The 18594-nt window shown below is 47.0% G+C and overlaps 2 protein-coding genes across 2 annotated transcripts in view; one reads left to right on the top strand and one right to left on the bottom strand.

The window, feature by feature from the left end:
* Window positions 1–18134, bottom strand: part of Ggta1 (glycoprotein alpha-galactosyltransferase 1 (inactive)) — a 91659-nt gene extending 73525 nt beyond the window's left edge. The window contains exon 1 of the mRNA XM_045141507.1: window positions 18099–18134. The gene's annotated coding sequence lies outside the window, so the exon portion shown is untranslated. The remainder of the gene's footprint in view (window positions 1–18098) is intronic.
* On the top strand, window positions 807–3246 carry LOC101606694 (60S ribosomal protein L32-like). The gene is made up of 3 exons (XM_045131702.1): window positions 807–854; window positions 2365–2552; window positions 2827–3246. The coding sequence occupies exons 1-3, from the start codon at window positions 807–809 to the stop codon at window positions 3236–3238; spliced, it is 648 nt and encodes a 215-aa protein (XP_044987637.1). The 3' UTR covers window positions 3239–3246.
* Window positions 18135–18594: the final 460 nt, after the last annotated feature.

Below are 18594 nucleotides of genomic sequence, written 5' to 3'. Positions count from 1 at the left end.
GGAGGGATGGCTTAGCAGTAAAGGCGTTTGCCTACAAAGCCAAAGAACCCTGGTTCAATTCCCTAGGACCCACGTAAGCCAGATGCACAGGGTGGTACATGCATCTGGAGTTTGTTTGCAGTGGCTGGAGGCTCTGGCATGCCCATTCTCTCCCTCTCTCTCTTCCCCTTTTTCTCCCTCAAATAAATAAATAAAATGTATATTTTTTTAAAGTCCACTTAGATAAATTTACACATTAAAAACAAAACTAATAGGGCTGGAGAGATGGCTTAGTGGTTAAGCATTTGCCTGGGAAGCCTAAGAACCCCAGTTTGAGGCTCAATTCCCTAGAACCCACGTTAGCCGGATGCACAAGGGGGCGCACGTGGCTGGAATTTGTTTGTAGTGCCTGGAAGCCATGGAGCGCCCATGCTCGCTCACGCTCCCTCCCTCTCTCTCTCTCTCTTTCTCTGTGTGTGTGTGTGTGTTGCTCTCAAATAAATAAATAAATAAGTGAACCAAAAAAAAAGCTAATAAAAACTCATTGCTTCCCTAATCACTGCATTACCATTTTACCCTTTTGGGGTTACTTTTATTAATCATACCTAGGCAGAATGGAAAATATCACCCAACAGTGTGCGACTACGCATCTTTCCCCATTTCCTCAAGTAGTAACTGGTAATGGGCTGGGTGGAAATAATGACACTATGGAAATCGGTAGATACCACATGTGGAGACTTTGTGTTCAGAAGAACTGGTCGCCAAACATCTGTTAGTGCAACCGTGCCTGCAGGCCTTCTGTGTCTGTGGGAGGTCACATCATCTCAATGGAAGAGGAAGGGTTGCTGAATAAAGGGTACCACATCCCCAATCATGTGAGTATTTGGGGTAGTGAAGTAGATCTGTCTGCCCTGGCTTATAAAAAAAAAAAAAAAAAAAAAAAAAAAAAAAAAAAGCTCTCCTCAAAGGTATGTCAGATAGGGACACCCTGACTTGCTTCCTTCATGTATATCTGTTCCAGTGAGTGGGCACATGAGGGTGTGTGTGAGTGTACACATGTGTGCATGTGAAGGTAAAACCTTGCCTGTCATTCTTCAGGCGTCCTACACCTTTTTTTGAGACAGTCTCTCACTGGACTGGACTCACCAATTAGGATACACTGGCTGGCTAGGGAGCCCCAGAGATTCACCAGCCTCTGCCCTGCCCAGTTTGTTTCTGTTTCTGTTTTGTTTTGTTTTGTTTTGAATATTTTATTTATTTATTTGAGAGAGACAGAGAGAAAGCTAGATAGAGGGAGAGAGAGAGAGAATGGGCGCACCAGGGCTTCCAGCCTCTGCAAACGAACTCCAGACGCGTGCGCCCCCTTGTGCATCTGGCTAACGTGGGACCTGGGGAACCGAGCCTCGAACCGGGGTCCTTAGGCTTCACAGGCGAGCGCTTAACCGCTAAGCCATCTCTCCAGCCCCTTGTTTTGTTTTTAACATGGAATCTGGGGCTCAAACTCAGGTCCTTGGAAAGCACTTTACCAACGAAGCTACCAACTCAGCACCCCGCCGCCACCCCCCCCCACGTGCCCACCATCTCTCTTTCTTTTGTTTGTAAATTAAATCCTGTGTTTATTCCAAAATGTATGTTTAGAAATAATCATTAAAATGTTTGCAGCACAAAACAAAATAAATAAAAATCGTGATGGGCATGCCTTTAATCCCAGAACTTGGGAGGCAGAACTAGGAGGATCACTGTGAGTTCCAGGCCAGCCTGGGACTACAGAGAGAGTTCCAAAACAGTCTAAGACCCTACTTTTTGGGGGGAAGTCCTGTGGTTAGAGACTGGGTATGGAACTTGATGATAGAGTGCTTTCATACTAAATTCAATCCCTAGCACCCCCCCCCCAAAAAAAATCTATTTTCACATGTAGTACAGAGATAATTTTTTTTGTTTTGTTTTGTTTTTGAGTAGGGTCTCACTCTGGCCCAGGCTGACCTGAAGTTCACTATGTAGTCTCAGGGTGGTCTCGAACTCATAGCAATCCTTCTGCCTCTGCCTCCTAAATGCTGGGATTAAAGGCTGCCATCATGCCTGGCAAGAGATAATAATTTAAAGGAGCCTCATAGATTCTGTAGAGCTTCTGAACTCCTCTGAGTTTGCATACTTGGGGTTCTTCCTTGGAGTGTGGAACTGGGGAGTGATAACAGTAGAATGCAGTGGACATTTTCTGTGCCACCAATCACAAGACAGTTGTGACACTTGCCAGCATCACTCTTGGTATGGTCTCTGAAGTCCACAACAAACCATTTCATACACGGGGTCACTAAGTTCACTGACTAGCCAAAAGCTTGGCTGTCCTGCCTCAAAGTTCCCTGCGAGACTTGTTCCCTTCTTCAGGAGCTGCCCTATGACCCTCCCGAGGATCCCAGTGCTCTGTGGCACCACAAAGTCCCCATCTCTGGTGTCATTGATGGACTTGGTGGCTGCTTAAATAATGTCAAGAACTTGCCTTCCCCACCAACCAAAAGGACAGATGTTTCCTCACCAATCCGTTTGCCCAGAATGCAGGCAGGACCCAGGCCCAGGCCAGTTAGTGGCCTTGCATCCTAAGGAAATTATCCAGCTTGCCGGGCATGGTGGCGCACGCCTTTAATCCCAGCACTCGGGAGGCAGAGGTAGGAGGAGTGCCATGAGTTCAAGGCCACCCTGAGATGACAGAGTTAATTCCAGGTCAGCCTGAACCAGAGTGAGACCCTACCTCGAAAAACCAAAAAAACAAACAAACAAACAAACAAACAAAAAGAAATTATCCAGCTTCCTCAGCGCTGCCTGCAGAGGTAGCTGCCATCTTCTGCTCAGCATCACAGCTGCCCTTAGACCTCTGGTGAAGCCCAAGATTGCCAAAAAGAGGACCAAGAAGTTCATCCAGCACCAGTCAGACCGATATGTCAAAATTAAGCATAACTGGCAGAAACCCAGAGGTATTGACAACAGGGTACAGAGAAGATTCAAAGGCCAAAATCTGATGCCCAACATTGGTTATGGGAGCAACAAGAAAACAAAGCACGTGCTGCCCAGTGGCTTTCGGAAGTTCCCGGTCCACAGCGTCAAGGAGCTGGAAGCGCTCCCCATGTGCAGCCGATCTCACTGTGCTGAGACTGCTCACAAGGGTTCTGCGAAGGACCGCAAAGCCATTGTGGAAAGAGCGGCCCAGCTGGCTTTTAGAGTCACCAATCCCAGCGCCAGGCTGCGCAGTGAAGAAAATGAATAAACAGCTTACGTACATCTTATATTTGTACTTAAATAAAACCAGAAAACCTGCTGTCTTTCCAAAAAAAAGAAATTATCCAAAGGCAGAAAGACGAGCTCCTGCAGTAAACCCTGCATATGTCACCCAGCCTGGACTGGTTATGGCGGGCTGGCTGTTTGAGGGACCTGGAAGCAACCAAAATCTTTCCAGGACATGCATTTTCTGCCCGGGAGGGCTGGAAGCTCCCTCCCTCTGCCTCTGCTTGCTAGATGACCTCTGAGCTCATTTTCTGGAGTCATTCGATGTTTTTACCCAATGTGCTGAGCGCCTCCATGGCGAATGTTCATGCTGGTCATAAATGGAGTCCTACTCAGTCAATCCAATTTGTTCTTGGAAATATTAATTCTCTTCTATGGCCATACCACCCTAAACACAGCCGTCTCATCTGACCTCAGAAGCCAAGCAGGGTCAAGCCTAGTTAGTACCTGGATGGGAGAGATGCGAATTCTCCTCCCTTGCATGGTGCTTGCTGACACAAAAGCAGGGCGTGTGCTGCGTGAGACTATCATCTAGAAGCCTTCAGCCAACCCAGACTGGCACCTGCCTTGCAGAGCCATGCCCCTGATTTTAGAAGCATCTTGGCTTTCCTCACAGACGCCAGCCAAGTTCCTTCTGAGGACAGCTGGCCTGCCAGTTGAAGACTTCCTGAAGCAGGAAGAAGGCCGTTGCTCCTCTGGTTATTGCCAAATCCAATGTCACCCCTCTGGGCAGCTGGCCTCAGGTCCCAGGCTGGCTCCTGCCTCTGGGTTCCTCTATGCCCTCCAGCTACCAGCACTCTCTGCAGCTGCAGGGATAACAGGTAATCTTGGTTCTCACTGTTAGTTCCTCAGCCTGAGACACTGTTCCTTCTTGTCCCTCAGTGTGAAGGTCCTATCTTTACAGAAGGAAGCCACCTCTGTCCACCTCGGACAGAACGGAGCCAGGCTCACACACCCGTACTTCTTGGGAGCTCTTAACCACGGCCCCACAGGCTTCCACACAGGGTCCGCTCTGTTCACTGCCACATCTCAAGTGTTTGGGTTAGCACAACTAAGTTAGCCTTAACTTAGGAAAGGATTGATCGTGAATATTACATGACTTCAGGCAGATGAATCTTCTAGAAACTCAATTCCTGCTTACAAAGCGGGGTGGGGGGGGGCGGCAGAAAACTTGGGATCTCTCTGGGAACAACAGCCACTTCCTCCTTGTGGGTGTTTTTGCTCTAAGAATTCACTTCCTGAGGTCTTAGGCTTCTTTCCCCTTTTTGTTTAGCTGCAAGTATTGCTCAAGAGAGGTTTGATCAATTTGTGTCCTGTGCTATTTCCCTGGCCGGGAAACTGAGGCTTGCTCGGCATCACAGCTGGCAGCACCAGAACTAGATGAAGCGTGGCTGACACACTTTCAGGCCAGAACCCTACCCAGTGACCCACTCTGAGGGAGAGCCAGGTCCAAGGCATTGAAGGCCAAGCTGCCAAGAAGGAGCTCACAGACTGCAAAGGAAGGAAAGCTTGCTAAGAACCAGTCTTAGGGCTGGGAACGTGACTCCGTGGGTAAAGTGTTGGCCTAGCATGCAGAAAACCCAAAGTTCAATCCACAGCACCACATAAATGGGACGGGGTACACACTTGTCATCCCAGAGTTCAGGAGGCTAGTTCAGGAGGATCAGAAGTTCAAGGTCATCCCTAGGTACATAGTGAGTTCAAGAATAGCCTCGGCTACATAAAATCATTCCTCAAAAAATAAATAACAAATAAATAAAACTAAGGCTGGGCATGGTAGCACATGTCTTTGATCCGAACACTTGGGAGGTAGAGGTAGAAGGACTGCCAGGAGTTCAAAGCCACCCTGAGACTACATAGTGAATTCCAGGTCAGCCGGAGCTAGAGTGAAACCCTACTTACAAGAAAAAGAAAGAAGAAAAGAGAACTAATGCAGGGCATGGTGGTACACACTTTTTTTAATTTTTATTTTTTAATACATTTATCTATTTATTTATTTATTTATTTGCAGTAGAGAGAGGGATCCTTAGGCTTCACAGGCAAGTGCTTAACCACTAAGCCATCTCTCCAGCCCTGTATATCTGGCTTTTTGTGGGTACTGGGGAATTGAACTTGGGATGGTATGCTTTTCAAGTAAGTACCTTTTACCACTGAGCCATCCTCCCCAGCCCCATGGGTACTGAGGAGTTAAACTTGGCAGTCTTGGACCCAAGAGGCCCTTATGCTTAAAAGCACTCTTACCCACTGAGCCATCTTCCTAACCTCTAGCTGACTTTTGACATGGTCATATGACTGGCTGGGACTAATGGAAAATGAGTGGAAGTGACAACGTACCAGTACAGAGTGGCTTCAGAGCTCCTTTTACTTCTTCCCTGCGCATCCCTCACTGTGAAAACAAGGTATACCTGACAGAAGCAGCTTCTTCAGGCTAGATCTCAGAATAAGAAGACCCTTGGAACAAAGCATCTGGTTGGCTGCCACCTAGAGTGGAGCCGCAAAGCCATGTGTCCCAGCTGCCTTGCAGCTAATGTTTTAGGTGAATGAGAAAAAGCTACAGCTCAACAGATAAGCTTGAGGTTGTTTGTTATGCAACATGACTGTACCAAAGCTGATACTCACGGTACCCAGGAAATGAGAAGTCCAAGTGAAGACCACACAGGCCATGATAAGGCGGTGTGAACAGTGAGGAATCAATAGAGAATGCATCCATTGATGAGTTTTCCATCTTTACTCACTCATGACCAGTCTCAGCCATGGAGACATCTGTCCTTAATTAGAAGTCACCCTCCCTGTTGCCTCCTGTTCCTCCACCCATGGTCCCTTTCCTCTCTTGGATTATTCCTTCCCATGAAACTACACTTCCTGACCTTTGCCATTCTACAAATACCTGTTTCATCCTATCTCCCTACAGCTCCTTACACTTCATCTCTCTCCTGCCGTCAAGTAAACTTCTTTTTAAAAAAACAAAACAACAACAACAAAAAAAAAACAACACTGGCTTAAGAAAATATAAACAAGGGATGGAGAGAGGGCTCCATGGTTAAAGGTGCTTACTTTCAAAGCCTGATAGTTTGGGTTCAATTCCACAGAACCCGAACCCATGTAAAGCCAGACCCAAAGTGGCACATACATCTGGAGTTCATTTGCAGTAGCAAGAGACCCTAGCATGCCCACATCTCTCTCTCTCTCTCTCTTTCTCAAATAAATAAACAGGCTGGGCAGGGTGGCACACACCTTTAATCCCAGCCCTTGGGAGGCAGAGGTAGGAGGATCACTGTGAGCTGAAGGTCACCCAGAGACTACAGAGTGGGTTCCAGGTCAGTCTGGACTAGAGTGAGACCCTACCCCAAAAACTAAAAAGAAAAAATAAAAAGGAATATAGAGGCTGGGGAGATGGCTTCGTAGTTAAAGTATTTGCCTGCAAGGCGAAAGGATCCTGGTTTGACTCTCCAGGATGCACAAGGGGCACATGTGTCTGAAGTTCGTTTGCAGTGGCTGGAGGTCACCAACCACCTATTTAAAGCTTGATGCAGAATCTGGCACTAGTGGTATGGCATTTGTTTGCAGCCACGAGAGACCCTGGCAAGTCCATATATACACTTGTGCAGATAAAAAAATAAACACATACTTTTTTGGGGGGGCTGAGGTGGGGTTGCACTTTAGCTCAGGCTGACCTGGAATTCTCTATGTAGTCTCTGGGTGGCCTCGAACTCATGGTGATCCTCCTACCTCTGCTTCCTGAGTGTTGGGATTAAAGGCATGGGCCACCATGCCCAGCAAAAATAAATAAATAAACACATACATTTTTTAAAAAAAATTTATTAGTTTTATTTATTTATTTGAGAGTGACAGACATAGAGAGAAAGAGGCAGATAGAGAGAAAGAATGGGCGCGCCAGGGCCTCCAGCCACTGCAAAGGAACTCCAGATGCATGCGCCCCCTTGTGCATCTGGCTAACGTGGGTCCTGGGGAATCGAGCCTCAAACCAGGGTCCTTAGGCTTCACAGGCAAGCGCTTAACTGCTAAGCCATCTCTCCAGCCCACATTTTTTTTTTTTAAAGGAAAGCTCAGGACCAGGTGGATTCACTGCTGAATTCTACCAAACTTTTTTTTTTTTTTTCACTTGGTGACCCCATCCCTTTAATGAATTCTACCAAACTTTTAAGGAAACTCTACTACCAACACTTCTCAAACTGTTCCACAAAATAGAGAGGGAAGGAGCACTTGCTATCTCATTCTATGAACCAGTAGTGCCCTAATACCAAAACCAGATAAAGACAACAACAAAAATAAAACTGTAGACCAATTTCCTGGATGAGCATGGACACAAAAGTTCTAGCAAAAAAAAAAAAACTTGAGAAACAAAATCAAGAAAATATTAAGGCTTGGAGAGATGGCTTAGTGATTAAGGCACAGGTTTGATTCCTCAGGACCCATGTAAGCCAGATGCACAAGTTGGCACAAGCGTGTGAAATTCACTTGCAGTGGCTGAAGGCCCTGGTGCACCCATTCTCTCCCTCCTTCTCTCTGTCTCTGTAATAAATAAATAACAATAGGGGCTAGAGAGATGGCTTAGCAGTTAAAGCGTTTGCCTGCAAAGCCAAAGGATCCCAGATCCTCTTTCCAGGACTCACATAAGCCAGATGCACAAGGTGGCACATGCATCTGAAGTTCATTTGCAGTGGCTAAAGGCCCTGGCATGCCCATTCTCTCTCTTTCTCTGCCTCTTTCTCTCAAATAAATAAATAAATAACAATAAAATATTTTTTTAAAAGAAACATTAAGGGGCTGGGAAGATAGTTCAGTGGTTAAAGGCATTTACTTACAAAACCTGCTTGCTGAGGTTCCATTACCGCACTACCCAGGTAAGCCAGAAGCAAAGTTGTGCAAGTATCTAGTGTTTGTTTGCAGCTGCAAAAGACCCTGGCATGCCTGTATACATACACACTTGTAAGTAAATAATAAAAATTTAAAAACATTAAGAAGATCCTACATCATGACCTAGTTGGCTTTATCCCAGAGTTAATTGATACATCATATAAACAACCTTAAGGACAGAAGTCACTTGATCATCTCGAAAGATACAGAAGAAACATCTGCCAAAGTTCAACAAGCCTTAATGACAAAAGTTCTGAAGAAGGGCTGGAGAGATGGCTTAGCGGTTAAGCGCTTGCCTGTGAAGCCTAAGGACCCTGGTTCGAGGCTCGGTTCCCCAGGTCCCACGTTAGCCAGATGCACAAGGGGGCGCACGCGTCTGGAGTTCGTTTGCAGTGGCTGGAAGCCCTGGCTCGCCCATTCTCTCTCTTTCCCTCTATGTGTCTTTCTCTCTATGTCTGTCGCTCTCAAATAAATAAATAAAAAATGAACCAAAAAAAATTAAAAAAAAAAAAAGTTCTGAAGAACCTAGGAATAGATGGAACATGATTAAAAAACATTTGTAACAAAACTATGGCCAACATTCACTGAATGAGGAAGTACTAAAAACATCTTCCCCCAAATCTGGAAGGAGACAGGGTGCCAACGCTCTCTGTATCTATTCAATATAGTGCTAGGAGTCCTAGCTAGACCAATAAGGAAAGAGAGAGAGATAAAACTAAAACATTGGAAAGGAGCTGCTGGGATACAGTTCAGGTATAGAGAGCTTGCTTAGCATGCATGAGGATCTAGCTTTGATTCCCTTAGCACTGCCACCAATAAATAAATAAGTAAATAAGCTGGACCTGGTGATATCCGTCTTTAATTTCAGTACTTGGGAGAGAGGCTGAGGTATGAGGATCTCCAGCCTGGGGCTATCGAGTGACTCCAAGTCATCCTGGGCTTGAATGAGACCCCTGGGTGGGGAGGAAAGTAAGAAACCAAACTGTCCCTATTTGCAGACAACCTGATTCTATTCTTCTTAAAAGACTCTAGGGGGCTGAAGAGATGGATTAGCGGTTAAGGCATTTGCCTGCAAAGCCAAAAGACCCAGGTTTGATTCTCCAGGGCCCACGTAAGCCAGATGTACAAGGGAGTGCATAAATCTGGAGTTCATTTGCAGTGGCTGAAGGCCCTATTGTGCCTATTCTCTCTCTCTCTCTCCCTCTCCCTCTTTCTCTCTCTGTTAATAAAAAAGTAACAAAACTATAAAATAAAATAAATAAAACTTTTAAAGAACAAAATATATCCTTTTCACAATAGCAATAAGAATAACTTAGGGCTGGAGAGATGGCTTAGTGGTTAAGCATTTGCCTGTGAAGCCTAAGGACTCTGGTTCAAGGCTCGAGGACCCATGTTAGCCAGATGCACAAGGGGGTGCACGCATCTGGAGTTCATTTGCAGTGGCTAGAAGCCCTGGCGCACCCACTCTCCTCTCTCTCTCTCTCTCTTTCTTGTGGTTATGAATTGGCTAACTCAATATTGTGATGATGACTATACTCTCAAAAGTAATCTACAGATTCACTACAATATGCATCAAAATTCCAGTGACATTCATCACAGAACTAGAAAAAGAAAATCTGGGCTGGAGAGATGGCTTAGCGGTTAAGCGCTTGCCTGTGAAGCCTAAGGAGCCCGGTTCAAGGCTCGGTTCCCCAGGTCCCACGTTAGCCAGATGCACAAGGGGGCGCACGCGTCTGGAGTTCGTTTGCAGTGGCTGGAAGCCCTGGCGCGCCCATTCTCTCTCTCTCCCTCTATCTGTCTTTCTCTCTGTGTCTGTCGCTCTCAAATAAATAAATAAAAAATAGACAAAAAAAAAATTAAAAAAAAAAAAGAAAAAGAAAATCTAAGATTCACATAGAAATGCAAAATACCACAGATACCCAAAGCAATGGTATGCAGAAAGAATACTTCAGATGTATCACAATACCTTACCTCAAACTATACTACACAGGATTGAGGGATAAAGACAGAATGGTACAAGCACAAAAATGGACATGTAGCTGGGTGTGGTGGTGCACACTTTTAATCCCAGCACTAGGGAGGCAGAGATAGGAGGATCACCATTGTGAGTTTGAGGCTGCCCTGAGACTACCTAGTGACTTCCAGGTCAGCATGGACTAGTGGGAGACCTTACCTTGGAAAAGAAAGAAACAAAGAAAGAGAGAGAGAGAGAGAGAGAGAAAAGGAGAGGAGAGGAGAGGAGAAAAGGGAAAAGAAAAGGAAAGGAAAGGAAAGGAAAGGAAAGGAAAGGAAAGGAAAGGAAAGGAAAGGAAAGGAAAGGAAAGGAAAGGAAAGGAAAGGAAAGGAAAGGAAAGGAAAGGAAAGAAAAAAGAAAAGAAGAGGGCTGGAGAAATGGCTTAAGTTAAGGAACTTGACTGCAAAGCCTAAGACCCATGTTCATGTTCGACTCTCCAGGTCCCAGCAAGCCAGATACACTGACCCAAGCACACAATGTTGCACATGCTCACAAGGGGGCGCATTCATCTGGAGTTCAATTGCAGTGGCTGGAGACTTTGGCTCTCTCTCTTTCCCTCTCTCTCTCTCTCTCTCTCTCTCTCTCTCTCTCGCTCTCGCTCTCGCTCTTCCACTTTCCCCTCTCCCCACATAAAAAAAGGCCAGTCTATTGGGTTTGCCTCAAAAAGAAAGAAAAAAGAGAGGGAGGAAGGAAGAAAGGAAGGAAAGAAAACAAATGACAAAAAAAATGGGGCTAGGGAGATGGCTTAGCAGTTAAGGTGTTGGCCTGCAAAGCCAAAGGACCCCGGTTCAATTCCCTAGGATCCACATAAGCCAGATGCACAAGAGAGTGCATGCGTCTGGAGTTTGTTTGCAGTGGCTGAAGGACCTGCTGCGCCCATTCTCTCAAGTAAATAAATAAATAAAACTTTTTTCTTAAACCGGGTGTGGTGGCGTATGCCTTTAATCCCAGGACTCGGGAGGCAGAGGTAGGAGGATTGCCATGAGTTCGAGGCCACCCTGAGCCTCCATAGTGAATTCCAGTTCAGCCTGGGCTAGAGTGAGACCTTACCTCAAAAAAAAAATTTTTTTTTTTTTAATATCTGTGAAGATGTGGGAAAGAGCTTAGTCACTGTTGTTCTCTGTTAATGTGAGTGTAAACTGGTGCAGCCAGTATGGAAATCAGTGTGGGGCTATCTTATAAAACTAAAATTAGAACTACCACATGTCCCAGCTATACCATTCCTAGGCATATACCCAAGGACTCCATGTCCTGTAAGAGATACTTGCACATCCATGTTGATTGCTGCTGTAGTCATAATAGCTAGGAAATGGAATCAGCCTAGATGTCCCTCAACTGATGAGTGGATAGTAAAAATGTGGTACATATGCATGATGGAGCTTAATGAAATTTGCAAGAAAATGAAGGGAACCTGGAAATATTACATTAATATCTGGGCGTGCTGGCACACGCCTGTAGTTTTAGCACTTGGGGCAGAGGTAGGAGAATCACTGAGTTTGAGGCCAGCCTGTGAATTCCATGTCAGCCTGGACTAGAATGAGACCCTACCTCAAAACAACAAAAAACAAAACAGAACAAAAATTATGACATTAAGTGAGGTGACTGAGACTCAGAAAGACAAATCAACCACATGCTTTCTGTCATATACAAATCCTAGCTTATAATTTTTATATTTGTGCATTTATGTGGGAGTAAGAGCAGATACAGGTCTTAGCGCTAGAAAGGGAACCATACGGAGAGAACGGGGGTTTTAAGAAAAGGAGCGGGGAGGATAATAGAGCACATGTGACATGAAAGTGGGAAGGGAAATCGTGGGGGCAGAAGGACACATGTGGGGAAGTGAGATGTGGGACACAACCAAGAAAAGATAAGACAGGAATATGCCATAAGCAAACACATTACAGTGTGTAATGACTTAAAAAATAAAATACAAAAACAAGTGGCTTAGATGGAGTTAAGGGGACCAGAGGTTCAAGTCATCCTGAGCTACACAGTGAGTCTGAAGCTAGTCTAGGTTGCATGGGCTATATAGGGAAATATTTTCTAAAAAAAAAAAAAGCTTTCTTGAGTTTCTTAGGCTGGAGAAATGGCTCAGCTGTTAAAGACGCTTTCTTGCAAAGCCTGCTGGCCAGGATTCAATTCCCCAGTATCCCTGTAAAGCCATATGCACAAAGTGGCACCTGTATCTGGATTTTGTATGCAGTGACAGGAGGCCCTGGTGCAACCATTCTCTCTCTCACTGTTGCAGAAATAAGTAAATAAGCAAATAAAATTATTTACAAGGTTTCTTCTCATCTCACCTATTAGCAACTAGCTTGCTTGCCCTTCACCATCCAAACTGCCCTTAGGGAACTTTGGTAATCATCTAATTGTTCAATTCAACATCCAGTCCTATTTCATGCCCCCCCCCCACCCGACTGTTCTGCACCATTTAGCATGGAACTCAATTCATTCTCTTCTTCCCACCCCAAACATTCCTCTCTCCTATTCTCTCAGCTACTGGCACCATCACTCATCCAGTGACGTAGGACAGAAAGCCACCAGGAGATAATGAAATCAGTTCTGGACTTGCTGAGATTGCAATGCCTTGAGACTTCCAAGAACTATCCAGAGGTCAGAAAAACATGTGCACTGGGAAACCAAAGGTAAAGATAAGATGAATGCTATAGAAGTCATAGTTAAAGCCAGGAACATTCCTGAAATTTCCCAATTTATAGAATACAAGTACCAAATCTGAAAATCCCAGTTGATAACAGAAAACTCTCCTGAGCCCAGAAATTCCTATACTTAAGGCACAGGGCTGGAGAAATGGCTTAGTGGTTAAGGCATTTGCCTGCGAATCCTAAGGACCCCGGTTCAATTCCCCAGGACCCACGTAAGCCAGATGCACAAGGGGCAAATGCTTGTTTGCAGTGGCTGGAGGCCCTGGTGTGCCCATTCTCTCTCTCTCTCTCTCCCTAATTATAAATAAATAAATAAAATTACAAAAATAAAAACAAAAACAGAAGGCACTTCAGCCAGGCATGGTGGCACACACCTTTAATCCCAGCACTCAGAGGCAGAGGTAGGAGGATCTCTGTGAGTTCGGGCACCCTGAGACTACATAGTAAATTCAAGGTCAGCCTGAGCCAGAGTGAGACCCTACCTCGATAAACAAAACAAAAATAAATAAATAAATAAGAAGGCGCAGTGTCTCATGCCTATAATCCTGGTACTTAGAGGCTGAGGTAGAATAGCCATGGTTCAAGGATAGCCTGGGACACATAGCGAGTTCCAAGTCATTCTAGACTAGAGACCTTGTAAAGGAAGGAAAGAAGGAAGAAAAGAAGGAAGGAAGGGAGGGAGGGAGGGGGGGAAGGAAGGAAGGAAAAGAAAGGAGGTGGGCTGGAGAGATGGTTCAGCAGTTAAAAGTAATTGCTGGCAAAGCCTGATGGCCCTGGGTTTGATTCCCCAGTACCCATGTAAAGCCAGATGCACAAAGTGGCACATGTGTCTAGAGTTCGTTTGCAGTGGTAAGAGGCCCTGGCATGTCCACACTTGCCTCTTTCTCTCCTTGCTTTAGAATAAATAAATAAAACTATTTTTTTAAAAAAAGCCGGGTGTGGTGGCGCAAAAGCCGGGTGTGGTGGCGCAAAAGCCGGGTGTGGTGGCGCACGCCTTTAATCCCAGCACTCAGGAGACAGAGGTAGGACGATTGCTGTGAGCTCAAGGTCACCCTGAGACTACATAGTGAATTTCAGGTCAGTTTGGGCTAAAGCGAGACATTGCCTTGAAACAAAAAGAAAGAAAGAAAGAAAGAAAGAGAGAGAGAGAGAGAGAGAGAGAGAGAGAGAGAGAAAGAAAGAAAGAAAGAAAGAAAGAAAGAAAGAAAGAAAGAAAGAAAGAAAGAAAGAGAAATCAGGTGTGGTGGCGCATGCCTTTAATCCCAGCACTTGGGAGGCAGAGGTAGGAGGACCGCAGTAAATTTGAGGCCGCCCTAAGACTACATAGTGAATTCCAGTTCAGCCTGAGCTAGAGTGAGACTACAGCGAAAAAACAAGCAAACAAATAAACAACAACAAAAAAGAATGTTTACATAATAGACCTCACACTGGAAATAACCAAAATGTTCATTCACAAGAGAAGAAATAGAGCCGGGTGTGATGGCGCATGCCTTTAATCCCAGCACTCAGGAGGCAGAGGTAATAGGATGGCTGTGAGTTCGAGGCCACCCTGAGACTGAAAAAAAAAAAAAAAGAGCAAAGGTCAAATTACTCATATGCACAAAGTAACTGAATCTCAAACACTGTTTTGAGTGAAATAGACTAGACATGAAAGAGTGCATACAGTATGACTCTACATAGATCCCTATGCAAGCAACTGATTTTTTTAGACTTAAAAATTTTTTTTTTTAATTTTTGGTTTTTCAAGGTAGGGTCTCACTCTAGCTCAGGCTGACCTGGAACTCACTATGTAGTCTCAGGGTGGCCTTGAACTTATGGTGATCCTCCTAGTCCCAGTGCGAACTCCAGACGTATGAGCCCCTATTGTGCGCATGTGCGACACTGCCCCTATGCATCTGGCCTTGTGGGACCTGAAAATTCGGACATGAGTTCTCAGGCTTTGCAGGCAAGCGCTTTAATCACTAAGCTATCTCTCCATCCCAGCAACTCTGATTTACACTCAATGAATCATCAAATAAGACATGAAGGTAGGAAGGGAATTAATTGTCAAAAAAAAGGGGTGGGCTGGAGAGATGGCTTAGCGGTTAAGCACTTGCCTGTGAAGCCTAAGGACCCCAGTTCGAGACTCGGTTCCCCAGGTCCCACATTAGCCAGATGCACAAGGGGGCGCACGCGTCTGGAGTTTGTTTGCAGAGGCTGGAAGCCCTGGCGTGCCCATTCTCTCTCCCTCTCCCTCTATCTGTCTTTCTCTCTGTGTCTGTCGCTCTCAAATAAATAAATAAAAAATTTAAAAAAAAGGGGGGGGGGTGTAGCAGGAGCCTGGGAGGGTTGATAAAATAGGATAACAGGGATGAACATGATCAAAATACATTACATACAGTCTGATACTGTCAAAAAGGACATTTAAAAAGGAGTTGCATGGGAGTGAGAAGGAAAATCAATTGGAAATGAGAATTTTTTATGGTGATGCAAATTTTTTTTTTTTTTTTTTTTCCGAGGTAGGGTCTCTCTCTGGTCCAGGCTGACCTGGAATTCACTATGGAGTCTCAGGGTGGCCTCAAACTCTCGGCAATCCTCCTACCTCTGCCTCCTGAGTGCTGGGATTAAAGGCGTGCGCCACCACGCCCGGCTATGATGCAAATATTTTATATCTCGTTTTCAGTAGTGATTACACTAGTAGCAGTCTTTAATCCCCGCACCTGGGAGTTGGATGCCAACCTGGGACTACAGAATGAGCTCCAGGTCAGCCTGGACTAGAGTGAGGCTCTACCTTGCTGGGGAGGAGGGGGGGAATGGGACAGAAAATTCCTCTAACAAAAGTCCATAACCTGAGCCATTCCACGCCACTCCACAGAAACTGACCAGTATTCTTTAGCCCCAAATTCTCAAAATTGCTCATTGAACCAAATACTTAAGATTTGTGGATTTTAGTGTATAGAAATTACATTTTAAACATTGGAAAATAATTGTAATAAACTCTAGCTGAATGTGGTGGCACGCCTTTAATCCCAGCTCTTGGGAGGCAGAGGTAGGAGGATCACTGTGAGTTTGAGGCCAGCCTGAGACTATATAGTGAGTTCTAGGTCAGCCTGGGCTAGAGCAAGACCCTACCTCAAAAGAAATCAAGACTGATTGAGAGGGAGAGGGGATATGATGGAGAGTGGAGTTGCAAAGGTGAAAGTGTGTGTGGGGGGGGTTAGGGAATTACCATGGTTTATTGTGTATATGGAAGTTGTCAATAAAAAAAAAATAATTAAAAAAACACACTTCTAAACAGAAAGTTCAGGGCATAAAGCACATTAATTTCAAACAAAATAATATTTCACCATAACTGCATGGGTTTAGATGCCAGTCCTTTCCCAATGCAGCCTCAGAGCAAAAACAAAATGGGAGGAACACGGGTCTCATCCAAACAATGCATTCAAATTCCAGCTAAGACTTAATCACTGAGCCCAAGAGCCAGGACTGGGTCTCTCTGAACTTTCATTTCCTCTACCATAAAACGGGCAAGGCTGCTGCCTAGCCTACCCTGTTAGGTCGTGGAACCTTAGTTTACACCAAGTCCCACCAAAGCCAGAAGTACCCAGAGAATGAGGCTCAAGGCAGCTGCAGGGCCCTGGAGAGACAGCGTCAGGGAGCTGATGCTAAGAGCTGGGAAAATGGCTGCTCAGAGCCACCATGGGCAGGCCAATGCCACCCCCAGGGCCTAGGATTCAGGAGAAGCTTCTTAGGGTACCTGATCCTCACTGCCTATCACACCTTGTGACCTCAGCTACTCCCCAGAAGATACCCTATCAGTCTGAATATGGGGACTATCCAAATCGTCCTTGGAGATTCCCATCAGAGACAAAGCAGAACTCAGCTGGGGGAGGTGCCACAAGCCTGACTTTCACAAGTCCCTATCCATCCCACCGTGTGGCCTGGGCCAGGTGGGAGGCCTGGGCCTTCTGGATTAGGTAACCCCTGGGACCATCCGTTACTTGTAACAAAGAGAACCTGTTACTTGTAATGGAGTACAATACTTGGACCTGCATCCTGCCACCATGTGGGAAGGGAGGCAAGTGCTCCCAGAAATAGAAATAACTGAGAAGGTGTCCACTAAAAAAGCACATTCCCATATCCCAGACACCCACCTCAGTGTCGGAGAGAAAGGCCTCCAATAGGATTCTTTATTTCTCATTCCAGGACCGTCAACCTGGGAAGGTTCCACCCGGGACAGAGGCGAGGTCTGGGCTCCACCTAGTATCTCCTACTTCCAGGACACACCTATTTGCCTCCGGGAAATGATAGGCTCTGGAGCCAGCAGTGCAAAGGACTAGCAAAGCATCAGAAACAGCCTTGGGGGCTCAGCCGTGGGGGAAGGAGAGAGTGGTGCAACCAAGCACCCACCCGCCTCGGTCCCCAGGCCCTGGTGGAGGGCCGGAAAGTCCACTCGCTCTGCCGCCCCCACCCCCAGCGCCCTGACATACTTCCCCCTTTACAGTTTCTTGGATGCCTCTCAAGAGTTTGTGCAAACACACACACACACACACACACACACACACACACGCACGCACGCACGCACGCAAATACCACAATGAAACCCACTACTTTGTATGCTAACGTAAAATACTCATTTTTCAAAACGAGAGTGGGGGTTGGGGGAGGCGTGCAATCCGTTCTGTTCAGCAGTTTGCCTCCCATTTCCAGACGTGGGGCAGGGTGTCCCTTGCGAGTAGGGCCGGAGTGATGGTTTGACAAGTCAAAGGAACCGGCGAGCCTCCCATCACCCCCACGCAAGCAGCAAAGTTACAGTATCTGAAACTTTCCCCAGGCTGCAGCTCTGCACGTTCTGATCTCTTTCTCCCCTCTCGGATTCGTGCGCCAATCACTGTCCCCCCGCCCCAACCACCACCTTCCAGAGGCACCCCGTTCTCTTGTCCGGGAAAGAGCCATCCCCCTAGGTCCTGCCCAACAGCTGACAGACCCCTCCTGCCTTTCAACACTTGTCGGTCCTCTCCCGTGGCCCCCGCGACATCTCGCGCTCGCCAGCCCTGCCCGAGCGCCCCAGGGAGAGGGGGCGAGCTGGGCGCGCAGCCCCCCCCCCCCCCGGCCCCCGTGCGGAAGGCTGCGGGGGACAGAGCCTGGTTTAGGTCTGGGCAGAGGAAATGACCAGAACAAAAGCAGGCACCGGGGCGGGGCACGGCAGGGCCCGGACGCTGGCTCGCCCCTCGGTCTCCCTGCACGCCGCCTCCCCACGCTTGGCTCCTGGCTTCGGGGGGGCTTTGCGGCCGCCCCACGGGACCCACCTGACGGGCAGATTCCGGGCGCCGGGGCCGGCGCGGCGGGAGGCGCTGGGAGCCGGACCGCGCCTCGCCCTCGGCGGCCGTATCGGTGGCGGAGCCGGGCCGAGCGTGCCGGGCGAGACTCGCTTGCGGCCGCGGACTCCGGGGCGTCGGGCTGGGGACGGCGGGCGGGCTGAGCGCCTCCCGCCCGGCGGGCCGCAGAGTCGGAGCCCGGCGTGTCCCCGCCCCGGACACAGACAGCCAGGGGGCGGCCCCGCGAGTGCAGGAGCGCCAGGACATGTGCTGCTGGCGGTGGGTGGGAGGGGTGCTGTTTGTTTCATCTTCACTCAGGCAGAAAAAAACCTGAAACCAGCACAAAAAAAAAAAAAAAAAAAAAAAAAATCCCTGGTCAGGGCTGCCAGGGCTCACTGCCTTCTCCCGCTTGCACGTGGCGGGGGCAGGGGTGATGGAGGAGGGACTTGAGGGTTCCCTGGAGGATGGGGTGTGATCGCTCATCCTG

Source organism: Jaculus jaculus, chromosome 1 (assembly GCF_020740685.1).
Source record: "Jaculus jaculus isolate mJacJac1 chromosome 1, mJacJac1.mat.Y.cur, whole genome shotgun sequence".
NCBI classification, from domain to species: domain Eukaryota; kingdom Metazoa; phylum Chordata; class Mammalia; order Rodentia; family Dipodidae; genus Jaculus; species Jaculus jaculus.
This window is presented reverse-complemented; position numbering and strand designations above follow the sequence as displayed.